This window comes from Anser anser, assembly GCF_964211835.1.
Source record: "Anser anser genome assembly, chromosome: 1".
NCBI classification, from domain to species: Eukaryota; Metazoa; Chordata; class Aves; order Anseriformes; family Anatidae; genus Anser; species Anser anser.
The window spans coordinates 141,529,301-141,542,449 of NC_139720.1; the positions used below are offsets into that span (position 1 = coordinate 141,529,301).

Below are 13,149 nucleotides of genomic sequence, written 5' to 3' on the forward strand. Positions count from 1 at the left end.
TATTAATACAGTGTTATTTCAGTCAATCATCCAGGTACAAAGTCGCCTACTGTAAGGCTTCTGAAATAAGATTATTACTGCTACTTTTCATCTCACAAATAGATGCTCTAGATGTTACTGGTGAGAACATTTACAACTACTAACAGTGATGTTCCCTTATGAGAAACATCAGATAGTTACTGTGGGCCTGGAACATCTCAAAAGGTATCTTGTAGATAAAGAGAAGCATTTCAGTCATTCAAATCTAGAGCTTGAGAAAAAAAGCGCAACTTCATCTTTCTGTTGAGACACTAAATTTGTCTCAGGTCCATAGCAGGTTTCAAACTCCTGTCAAAAATCTTCTCCAAGATCTAAGAAAGATTTTTATCACCAATTTAATCTCATATAAAACTTTGCTAGCCATTACCATGAAAAGAGGAATGTAAAATCCTGTGATGGTGCCCAGTATCAACAGTCCACAGTCTTCGGATGCCAAAGAAGCTTAGAATAAAACAGCAGTTTAAATAGGTATCTCAACTTCTAACTGGTATGCCAAGCTGCCTTCTAGTTACAAGAGCTAACATTATAACTAGAAACTGCGGTCATCTTGATTGGTTTTGAATCCAAAACTAAGGTTACCACCTGTGCAGGCCCTTAAAATTACCTGGTGATGATTATATTATTTAGCAAAACAGCCTTGTTTAGCTTTAATTTATTTATTTAATATATACACATTCATACATATGTATACATGCGTGTGTTTATGCTAGGATTACATGTGAAACAACAGTATAAGATTTAATAAGCAATGTGTGAGAAAGCATAGCATGTGGACTGGTGCTCCAAGAGTAAATGGCTGGACAATTACTGCCCAATCAGATGTAATCAGTAGTATATAATATTAGCAACGTACTTTTGCATAGCTCTAAGTGTCTTCTGATTCTTTCTGAAATGATGTGCCTTTTTGATATTCTTGGTCAAATCAAGGACTTATGATCTTTCCAACATACATTGATTACTGTTTGTACAAAAGGCTGTGCTAACCACAGTCACTGATTAATGAAGTGGACTGACGATTATTTGTGATATATTTAGAACAAGTCTAAGATGCACTTTCTTCATGGTAAATGAGATCTCCTCATACAAAAAAAAAATCTTTAGATACCAGAAAAATATTTTAATTTCTCTCATATTCAGTAGCATACATGTTTATATCTGTTGTTTCACTATGATGTAAAGTATTTCAAAACCTTGTTTCCCTTGTTATTTGCAATCCCTATGAAAAAAAAATAAAAAACTGGACATTCATTTTCATGTGGAGTTCACAGTTCCTTAAACCCAGAGCCTATAGTTACTTCAGAAAGAAGGTTTTCATACAAACCGGGTTGGTAAGAGATGAATTGTTTGTTTCAAATCATCTGATGAGCATCTGAGCTAACTACACAGTCAAGGGGAATAAAAAGATTTTAAGTATAGACATATAATGATTCATGCCTATTTATTAGTCATCCTAATTAATCCCTGCAAATTATTCTGCAATAAAATTATTTTAACAAATTGGAGAACACAGACATATGTCAGTTACTGGGACAATTGCACAGTTTACTGTCAAGCAATTCTAGTAATTATTTAAAATGGTGATTAGGTATCACATCAACCAAGATATTTTAGAATTCCTTGAACTTTCAGTATGGAAATTTACTGTGTATAATCACATTACTGAGAAATATCCATACAGTAAATGAATATGCAGATCTCTTTATTTAGCAACCATAATGCACCTATATTTGCTAGCTTATCTGTTTACACTGTTCATGCTGTTTGCAGAAGGCCATTAGCTGTAATTTTCAACTTGTGTTCCAGAAAAGTCAAATTTGTGAGACAGAAGTGAGGTAGAACTGCTAAAAGAAAGAAATTAACCATTGAAGAAGTTTTAGGGTGCAACTATCGTTTATGACTGTCTCCCAGCAATGCTTATTAAACACTGTCAGTTCGATTTCTCAGTTCAAGTCAACAAGAAAATACTCGTGCAATCCTTCCAAAATACCACTTTTCATATAGTTCTCTTGTAAAAATAATTTTGTAATTATTGCTTTTGGTGGTGGTGGTGGTGGTACAAGCTATATAGAAAGCACAAATAGTAGTTTTAAATTTATTAGTAACATTACCTAACCTCACACTATGACCATTTCTTGCTGTACTTGAGGCTGCACAAATGTTTAGCAGAGGCCATACCATTTTTCAGAAGCTTTTGCCATCATCTTTAATACAGGCATAGTTGATCAAAGTCCTAATGTATTTTTGAATTGCCTTCATTAATGCAAACGTTAGTGCTAGCAACAGTCTAACACATTTTAGGCTAGGAAACTCCACAGTTAAAGTTATTTTAAGAGTAAAAGCCCTTCCTTTTGTTTAAGAAAAAACAGAAGTCCAATAGGGGAATAGATTTTCCTTCAAGTAGCCAGAGAAAATGCTTATTAAACCTACACAATCCATCTTGCAAAAGGAAGCTGAAAAATACAGCATAACCCAGAGAATAACACAGCACAGTTCAGGATAACGAATTTACTGTACCATATTATTCACCGGAAGAGTTTTCTGTAATAATTACAGAACAAACTATAAGATATTGAACTTAAGGAAATATAAAGCATGGTAAAAGGAGTAAGTAAAGCAGGGGAGACAAAATCGGATGGAGAAATTAGATGGAAAAAGAAATGCAAAGCTAGGGAAAAGTTATAATGGGACAAGAATCCAAACCTAGGCTCTTCAGATTTTCCCAGACATTCATGGCTTGCTGTGCCCAAAGCAGACATGGGAGTAAGTACATCGTGCTCCCCTTGAACAGCCATATCCAAAAGATACAGAGGGTCCCACTCCAGAGTAAAACACACAAGTCTCCTTGTTCAGAGATGCCATAGCTCCCATTTTAAAATGTTGAGTTTCTTCAAGGCTGCTTTCACAGCATCATTCCCAAGACAAAAGAAAATTTCACAACACCTCAAAGGACAAAAATTATTTAACTATGGAAAACTCAAGCATACCTACATGGTTTGTCTAAGGTTACAAGGGAAACTTGTGCATTTGGGGACGGGGTGTGGATTCTCTTCACTCCTACTCTAAGATCTGTAGAAGACTGAGAATCCAATGATAACACACAGTCTTCACAGCTCAGACCTCCTTAAACAAAACAAAATGGAACTTTAAAACCTTGAAAGTTTTAAACCTTGAAAAGAAGCCGTATTAAAAGGCAATAAAATTATTCCAATCAGTACAGAGAAGGAATGCCATTGCTCCAGTAATTCCTAAATTAATTCTGATCACTTGATATTCTCAACCAAGAGATGTTTTAAGAGCATTTTCTGCAGAAAAGCAGTACCTATTAGACTGATGGTTTTTGACTGACTCACTGTCAGAAAAAAAAACAAACCAGAGCGATTTATATTAGAAGACTATAAGGGTCAGTCTCAGGTACAGCAAAAGAGTTTATAAACTTCTAAAAGAATGATTTAAAATCTGTTGTTAATAGAACTAGATGTATTAGCACGCTGTTTTCTCACTTAATCATCGCTGAAAGGACACTGGCTCACAAGATTAAAACGGTGTTCACAGTTATAACTAGAGGACTCAAATTTTCCTCTGTGGGATTCACAAAACACTGAACAGAGCACTACATGGTTAGATGGCTGAAGATCAAACATATGTAAAAAAAAAAATCCCCCATTCCATGTCAGACTCTTAAGAAAAAATAAGCATACACAACTCTCAGCAGCCAACAAAATTACTTCTGAAAGCAGTCTATCATTTTCCTTAAGCGTTCAGCTAAATCAAGAGTCAAACTGACCAGAGTCCAACTGAAAAATGTTTGAATTAGTCCATCAAAAAGGTCTGGACTTTTAATGTCCAGGAAGTCCAAAAAATAAAATCAGTAACAATCTGCACCTAACTTCCCCAACTGCAGCACCAACCCGAGGAAGGACTGACTAAAAAGGAGCATGAAGAGAAGGGGAAAAAAAACTCCCTACCATACCATAGAGCCTCAGCCACTATGCTGATACTGAAGGAGTAAGATAATTAGGACATCTCAATCATTATGTATAACATCAGAAGATGTGCAAAATAAGCAGTCCACTGAATCCACGCCCACTTCATAAATAGAAAAGGCTGGGCTCTTCACAATCATTTATCTCAGAGAAACAAGACTTTTCCTTAAATGTAAAGGAGATCGAGGCACAGACAGTCATCTGTCTAAATTGCAAAGAAAAAGGAGCTCCTCATCAATTCCTGAAAGGAATAGTTGTGATTAAAGGCAGGTTAGAAAGCATATAAAAATATTTATGTGATTACCTCTCCTATAAAGACAACCATAACACAATCCAGTTTTTCTTCGGGGGACAGCTTATCAATAAGGGAGTGGAGAGTTTCTGTAAGATAAGACTTGACTTTTCTTTTCACTGTAGGTATTCCCATTACAATGGAAACTGAAATCAAACAAAACAGAAATGTACTTTCAGTAATTTCATACACGGTGAAAACAAAAAGCTTGTCTCATAATAAAGTATCACTTAAGAAACACAAAGAGTTAAAAGGTTGAGATAGCAGTAATTTAAAATAGTTTAAAAATATAACACCCATCAACAGGAACATGATTAACATAATCACCACCAATGCTCAGAGCAAACATCACAAACAAAAAAATGTAATCCTAGACATGCCAGGCTATTGCAGAGGTAATAATCAACCACCACGATATTAATCAGGTAAGGCTGCACCACGACTCACAGAATGATTAACCTCCCTAACCTAGTTTTATTTTCAAGCTGGCATAATCATTCTTCACAACTCAAGTATTTATTTTTAACTCCTCAGAAGTCTTTTAAAATTGTACTGGTGAAAAATTCTTACTTCCTTTGCATGGGATTTTGGTTCTTCTAGAAAAACAAGCTCAGGTCATCAGGGCAGCCCAAGAATTCCATATTCAAGCCTCTCATCCCTGTTAAAAGTACCTCAGATGCAAAGCACTCTGGCCCATACTACAATTCTTTGGCCAGATGGCCATTCAGCTCCTAAGTTCCTTAATTTCACCATAGTCTTCTTTCTTCCTCACCCCACCCTGCACACAGGGCTGGCACCCTACTGTAAACACAACAGGTAACAACAGGAACACAATAAAAGGATAGACCAGACTTCATGAAGTCATTCAGTGCTCCGAGCCACCTGTGTGAAATGATTTACCAGATCATAAATATATAAAATCAAACAACTATTAAAAATTTTGTTTATCCTTACTTACACCACCTGCTTCACCTAGCAACTATACATTAGTGAGTTCTGATTTTTTAAAACAAACACTCAAAAAGCATCATGATCAGGAAAGGAGAAGATAGGAAAATAAATTAAGCTCATTTTTCTCCCTCTTTTTAATTAAATAAACCTGACTCCAGTTTCTGTTTTCTAACTTCAAACTTCTGTCATATATTCCCAGTGGAATATAACACAGGCTTCACTTAAAACAATAAAGGAATATGAACATTTGCCTTCCTGATTAACAACTTCGAAACAAATGGTGTTTATAGTCAGAAAAATAACCTCATGGCTTGAGCCCACACATTTGACACAGAGGCATGCCTGCGGATTCACTGGTGGGGCCTTCATGCTTGGAAACACATACATACGCTTTGAGGTACGCCAGCTTGGTTTGGCTTCAGCCTAACTATTTTCTAGAGCTATAAGAATGGGATTCAATGGAGCTATCCTAATGACCAAAGTTCAGAATTTGGGAGGATTAAAAAGAAAAGGGGATCAATGGTATTGCAGCACAATATTTATTTCTTCCCCTCCAACCAATGCCCACATTTTATTGACGCAATTCTATCTTATTATCTTAGTGTGTCCAACTCTAAATTATACTTTAATTTATGACCAACTCTAAAATAATTATATCTATGCATGGTTGCCACACAAATCTGAAAAAGCCCAAGGGGTATGTCCATTAGCAGTTCAGAAACTGTAACACTTCTGTGCTTTGTTCTCTTTTACTTAGTTACAAAAATTCATCCAAACTAAATGCTTCTTAATGCGGACCTTAACGTGGGGTGGGGCGTGACTGAGATTATGCAGAAAAGAGCAAAGCTGAAGCCAAACTCCTTTCATCCTGGATTCAGTGTGAATTCTGAGAGATATCAATATCACACAAGTTAAATGAGATGTCCTTGATCTACTAAGCAATGCAGTATGTTGTATTACAAGAACTAGAAATTCCTCCAGATTTAAAACATAAAACAAACATTGTATCAGCTTACCTCCTGTCCTTCCAAGGCCAACCTGCACAGAAGGTTGAAGGCTTCCTTCATTTTTCAACAAATGAGGCAAATGGTAATAGATATTTGGCACTTGAAGAGATTTTTTACTTGTTAGTTCTTTTAACAATTTCAGTGTCTCATCTGCAAACACACATGAAGTCAGCCATGCAGAAAAACAAACAGTGAAAAGTTTTATGCAGTGGTAAATCATATAAGATTCACAGCTTGATCTTAACTGAAAAAAAAGGAAGAAATGATCCATTTTACTGAGGCATTGTATCTTGTGTACAAAGGAAGTCTTTTCTCATTTTAAATTTTAAAGTAAACAATCGTCAGGATTAGTTTCCTCCAGATACAGTTAATACTCACCTGATAACACAAGACTTGCAGTGCCTAATCACAAAAGTAAAGAATGCTCCATTTATTTAGTGGTTTTTGTTTTTTCCCCTCCAGCAGATCAAAATGGCAGGTCTGTTTACCTAGATTATTTTTTACATAAACCTACAGAGTCATCACCACGTAGTAATGCTACTGCAAATAATTAATTTTTCAAAACTATAAATACATGTTGGATAGATTGTAAATATAGACACAAAATTAATATTAAATATATAATCAAGATTTTGAGTGTTTCTGCAATAAAGCACACACTGATGTGAATTTAATTTATTCCACTAGATTATTTAAAATACTTCTTGCTTTCTCTAGAGAATACTGCCTCTCAGGACACCCAGGTGGTTCTCATAAAGTTGCAAATAACAGTTTCTTATGTGTTAATTTTCTTACATCAAGGGTGAAAACAGCTCTCATTTCAAGCAAGCAATATGATAGCACATGGGCTTTTAAAAACTTCATATTGTAAGGTTCACAGGTTAAGTGAGAAACTGGACTCAAGGTTTCCAAGAAAATCTGAGTTGTACAGAAGTGCCTAAAGTAATTCCATAAATGTCACTCCTCTCAGATTCTGAGCATAACTACAACAAAAACAGAAGGGTTGCCTGCTCATTGTCTTTCGGTTTGCTATGAGGATTTTTTTTTTTTTTTAAGGGGGGAGCAATGAAACAATTCATAGCACTTTCTGCTCTTGAAAAATGCTTTGAAAATAGATGCCATAGTAGAGATGCTACTTTTGATAGATTCCAATACAAGTTTTCATTTCTTTTTGCTAACATTTCGTTCAGTTTCAACTGAAAAAAAAAAAGGCCTAAAAGTCCCTCAAAATATGACCTTCTTTGTATGAATGAATAATGATTTACATAAAACAATCCAGAATTCTTCCAGATTCAAAGACAGCAAATAGTACAAGGTATTATGTATACTTAAGTACATTAAACTTAGTAAAATCTATCTAATCCTAAATCGTGAGGACAAAGCTCAGGAATTCAGACTTCAGCTGATTGCCAGTCATGGCTCCACATGGAAAAAAAAAAAGGATGCTCCACAGGCAGTTGGGATCCAGAGATGGTAAAATGTTAAAAATGTGAATCAGTAACTTCAACTGCATCAGAAGAGAGTAATTCTCTATGACTACCATGCATATAAGCGAGCTAACTCACTTTTAGAAATGCATGTGGTAATACCACATTGTAAATCCAATTGTAAATCCAGTATCAAATTTACACAACTTCCTCTATAGTTGTTTACTTTAGCAGAAAGATACACACAGAAGAGTAAGACAAGAATCACAGACTATGTCAAATGTAACCTTTATGCGTACCATTCCTGGAGATCCAGGGAACTACACAGTTCAGGCTGGACAGGCCATTAGTGTCTGAGCAACTCTTATTAATATCAGAACAATATTAATCTCAGCACTAAGGGCCTACAATCATAACCCTCAAAAAAAAATTTTTTTTAAGTTATAGAAGATGGTAAAACATTGCACAAATGCAACTAGACAACAGATTTAAAAACTATCCAACTTTTGGATTTGCAAAAATCTTTGTTTTTCTTATCCTCACTAGGCCAATACAGTGACATTTCTGCAAATGACCAAATCAGACTTCTGGCCAGAAAGTTTGTATTTATTTGTTATTCACTTTCCATCTAAAAAAAATAATCAGAGCAACTAAAGCAATTAGAGCATGATTTTAAAGGTAACTTTAATAATTTCATGACTAGTGTGAAGGCATTCTCTAACATTGCCAAACACAGCTGTTAGTAAACTTGAGCATCAGCCTCAGAAATGGATAAAAAAATACAGAAGACTTTACTAATTTAATAATTAATGACTAGTTATTAAAAAGGGCATTACTTGTACATTTTACAAATCACAAACAATACTTCAGGTTGCCTGTATGCTTTTTAATCATCCATCTGATTTTTAAATATATTTTAATTCATTCAAGTTCATCCTTTTCATAAAGACTTTGCTCACTTTTCCCTTCAAGCTCTATTTAAAAAGTGAGGCAAGTTATTGTCCAAGTCTGCTAAATAAACAACCAGAAGTTCCAAACAGAGCATGGAATCAGTATTCATTCTCTAAAGTCATAAGAATAAAGAGTGGGTGGCTTGCTAAGAATAGAAATTGGAAAAGAAAACCAGCCACCAGATGCAACATATTACATAGATTTGTTATTCACACCACTGAACAATTTCACTCAGATTTCTCGGTATTAATTTCTTATTCTATAGTAATAGAGAGATATTCATAGTCCATACTTATTAAAAAAAAGCTCAATCACAGTATGTACCTGAAAAATTATTCAGTGCATTCTTACTTCCATTTGTTTCTGCTACTGCACGCCTGAACTGCTCCAAGATAGCATTCAGCTCAGAAGAGCGTTGCAGAGTCCGATGCTCAGCTATACGAAGACGTTCCTTCAAAGCATGAAATTCCCGTTGATATGCAATCAACTTTTCTACAGAGAAAAAAAACGATGCTGGTTATTTCGGGCAACAAATGACTACAGAGAGCTCCAACAAGGGACAGAGACTGCTCAGCTATGTAGCACCTGAAATACAGCCAGCAAGGACGCAGCCCAGCACAAACCTTCCTGAGTATTTACACACCATACAGAGGGAAGAATAACTGCACCAGGCAGGGATGCAAGGCAGGCGCTAGGGGATATGCTCCTCATCACCACAGCCACAGACAGGAGCAACCTTTAAGCTCCCATTACTCAACACCACAAGGCAATTCTGAGTCCCTTTTTTGGAACAGATGCCCTGTTTTTAAAACAAACCCTTTGTTTTAAAAAGCATGACAGGAGCAGTGCCTTAAAAAGAGCACAGGTCATGTCTCTTGAAAGCCCTCTCTGAATACGTTGTAAGAACGAGCGGAATAAATGCATGTCTTCTTCGAAAGAAGACCAAAAGGGAGAAGGAAACACCACAGCTCATTTGTTCACATCTTGCCTATGCTCTTATTACCCAAAATAAGCATCTCTGTCCTGTGCATCTTTCCTTCATCCCACTGATCATTTCTCAAATCTCCTGCTTACCATCACTTTCCTTTAGCCAATCTGCAAATATTGAACGGTGTATCTTAAGTGACTTTGTATCTTGTCATCAATATTGCAACCACACAGTTGCCATCCACAGAGATATTGTTTTGGTTTGTCACCTATTGCAGGGGTAAAGAAGCAGAAGTTTTGCAAGCGATTTGAGTCTCTTCCTGTTGCTGCATTACAGTAATACATGGAATAATGAAGGAATTACGGTTTTCCCTTGTTAATAATGCTGCATTTCCTCCAACTTCTTTCAATTCACATATTTCTTCTTTCGTAGTTGGGATGTACTGTTCTGATTGTATTTTGAAAACATAATTAGCTAAAATGCCCTGTGTGTAGAGGAAAGAAAAATAAAAATATAGTTCACTACCTCTCGAAAACACTTCCCTTGCCAACCTTGTTTTCCTTTTTCATTAAAACCAAATGGTTATTGCTTTTGTGCCAACAAACCCAGAACACAGCTATGCTGTCGCACAATGCAATGCTTACACACTGACAAGTGAATCCAGACTGCTGCTTGAAACTGGACCTGTTGCTTTAGTCAGCAGGACTGAGACGGCCAGGAAAGTTTTCTGGAATTTCTGGCAAGAAGGGCATTCTTACTTGCCAATGATAACCGAAAGAAATCAAAGATTGCTTGGAGACATGTCTACAAGTTACAGTAAGGTTACAAAGCATCTCTGCCCCTGCTCCCCGTGGGGTCCCTCCCACGGGATGCCGTCCTTCCCAAACTGATCCTGCGGGGGCTGCCCACAGGCAGCAGCTCTTCAAGCACTGCTCCCACACGGCTCCGTACCACGGGGTCCATCCATCCCCCAGGAGCAAACTGCTCCAGCACGGGTCCCCCACGGGCGGCAGCTCCCCCCAGACCCCCTGCTCCTGCGTGGGCTCCTCTCCACGGGCTGCAGCTCCGGCCCGGGGCCTGCTCCTGCGGGGGCTCTCCATGGGCCGCAGCCTCCTCCAGGCCACATCCACCTGCTCCACCGGGGGCTCCTCCACGGGCTGCAGCGTGGAGATCTGCTCCGTGTGGGACCCATGGGCTGCAGGGGGACAGCCTGCTCCACCAGGGGCCTCTCCGCAGGCCGCAGGGGAACTGCTGCTGCCTGCCTGGAGCACCTCCTGCTGCACTGACCTTGGGGGCTGCAGGGCTGCTTCTCTCACACGTTCTCTCCTCCCAGCTGCTGTTGCACATCAGATTTTCCCTAACTCTGCTCTCCCAGAGGCCCACCCAGCGTCGCTCCCTGGCTCGGCTCTGGCCAGCAGCAGGTCCCTTTTGGAGCCGGCTGGAGCTGGCTCTGATCTGACCTGGGGCAGCTGCTGGGCTCTGCTCACAGAGGCCACCCCTGCAGCACCCACACTACCAAAACGTTGCCACATAAGCCCAATACACTGATATCCCTCCCCAGAACAGGTGATGGCAGGTTACACAGATCCCTGACAATTTCTGTCTAAACAGGAAAAACCAGGTAAGCCACCAAAGCATGTCTAAGGGCTGCCATAGCAGTGGATAGCCTCCAAAGCAGCCTGGCACATCAGATCTCTCTTCTTGCCTTTCTTTATGGTACAAGATAGCAGACAAACTTTACCAGTAACGACCTTCCTACTTCCAAAAGGCTAAACTCCGCTGTGGCAGAGTCTCTGTTTCTCCAGGGAAAACAAATAGGACCCTGTGGTTCAGAAGAGCACCTCGAGATGAATTCATGTCCTCCTTCCTTTGCCTGAAAGAGGAAGTTTTGGCAGAGACCGGTGCTCTCCAGGCACTTACACCAAGGTAAGGCGTCACGCTCAGCGCTCTGATGATTCCGGTGCTCCAAGGAGCAGCAGAGTCCAGGGGGAACAACTCCTTTAGGAATATGTCAGTCGGTGGAGAACTGCAATAGTTTCCTGCCACCTCCACCTAGCAAAATCCATACTGCACAATCAGTAATGTCTTACTACTAAACTCAGTCTGTATGCAGAAATTAAGATTTTTCTACCTTCCTAATTCAGGTGGGTAGTAAGAATTAGAATTACAGGACCCTTGCTGTTCCATAGCAATTAAAAACCTTAGTCCTAAAACCATGAGAAACTTAAAAGCCAAATGAAAAGGCCTTTTTATCATGTGAAGGAATGAAAATCACAATTTTAAGCGCTACCAATAAAAATCGCTTACCGAAAACAGGATACTTTCAAAGGAGGCAGTCGTTATCACATCTTCGAATTATAATTAATGTCAAAAATAAAAAATTAATTTCTCTTTAAATAAATTTAGAATAATATAAATGGAAGTAAAATGTTATTTTCATAACTTATCACAGCAGTTCTTGAGCAAAGACCATTGAGAATTCAGGCTTCTAGCTGTGGCACCATGAAATTGTTCCCAATATAAGTATTAGCAAGTAGTTCTGGGTCTCCCAGTGTGCTGTACTGGTATTACATTTATATTACTTCAGACCTCAAAAGTGAATTTCTTTAAGAAATACCAATTAATTGGTTCAAAGTAGTCGACTTCGCACAATTTCTTCAACCAGACACATCTGGGTTAAGGAGGCTGCTCTAAAAGACATGTAAACTCCTGAAATACATCCTTTAAAAACGTATTACTGCTTTTGTTAGGTTACAATATTATTGAGCCAAGTAAAATCAGAAAATGCTAACAAGATGTACGTAATCATATTTTAAGTCCACTAACCTATAAGAATTTTTCTACTTATTTATGCAAAATGAAGTAAAATTCATTCTTTGCAAGAACTGCGGTAATACAAAACATTCACATCTCTAATACTAGTAAAGATGCGTTATTCTTTTTGTGTACTTGGAGATTAACGTGTAAGTTGGTCTTTTAGTACTTGTTTTACAATATGACTGGCTGTGATTTGAAATAAAATGAATTAAATTTAAGTTTCTAACAGCACTTAGCAGTTTCTTTAAAAGGTATACTTGCAGTACTTCAAAACCTAGATCAACTGCTCAGATACCTAGTTAAACAACAAAAAAACACAACCACACAACTGCAGCAACACCGAATATGATTTCATACTGAAAGGCACTCGTGAAGGAGAAAATACTGCTCGGGCTCTTACAGTACCACCTTCGGTGGTCCCACCCCTCCCAACTCTGGAAAAGTAAATGTCCCTTAAGGCAGGAGTTTCTAAATACTCAAAAAACTCTGAAAGAAAATAAATAAATCAAATCTCACTCCTAAATACTTAGGCATAAGCCTACAAAACTAACTTTAAGGTCTTATTTTTATTTAAACTTTGACTTAGCTCAAGTTTGGTATTTTTTTTCTTTCCCCTCTCCAAAATATGAATTCATTTGACAGCTTTTTCCCTTCACTTCTATTTACACGAACATAAGTAAAATCTTTTTATCAAAAAATTATGGGTTTGAGGTGAAGACACACGTTACTGTATTATGTAGAGTCTCTCCTGTAT

General features: G+C 37.8%; 1 protein-coding gene across 5 annotated transcripts in view; it reads right to left on the minus strand.

Moving 5' to 3' along the window:
- MGAT4A (alpha-1,3-mannosyl-glycoprotein 4-beta-N-acetylglucosaminyltransferase A) overlaps nucleotides 1–13,149 on the minus strand; it is a 78,733-nt gene that overhangs the window by 40,664 nt on the left and 24,920 nt on the right. For 4 of the 5 annotated variants that reach the window (XM_083806629.1, XM_083806632.1, XM_083806630.1 and 1 more), the window contains 3 exons: nucleotides 8,975–9,142; nucleotides 6,282–6,422; nucleotides 4,327–4,460 (listed from right to left, as the gene is read on the minus strand). In XM_083806629.1, coding sequence (XP_083662755.1) covers nucleotides 4,327–4,460; nucleotides 6,282–6,422; nucleotides 8,975–9,142 — 443 coding nt within the window. Of the gene's footprint in view, nucleotides 1–4,326; nucleotides 4,461–6,281; nucleotides 6,517–8,974; nucleotides 9,143–13,149 lie in introns of those variants that run through there. The other variant, XM_083806633.1, reaches the window with a different exon arrangement.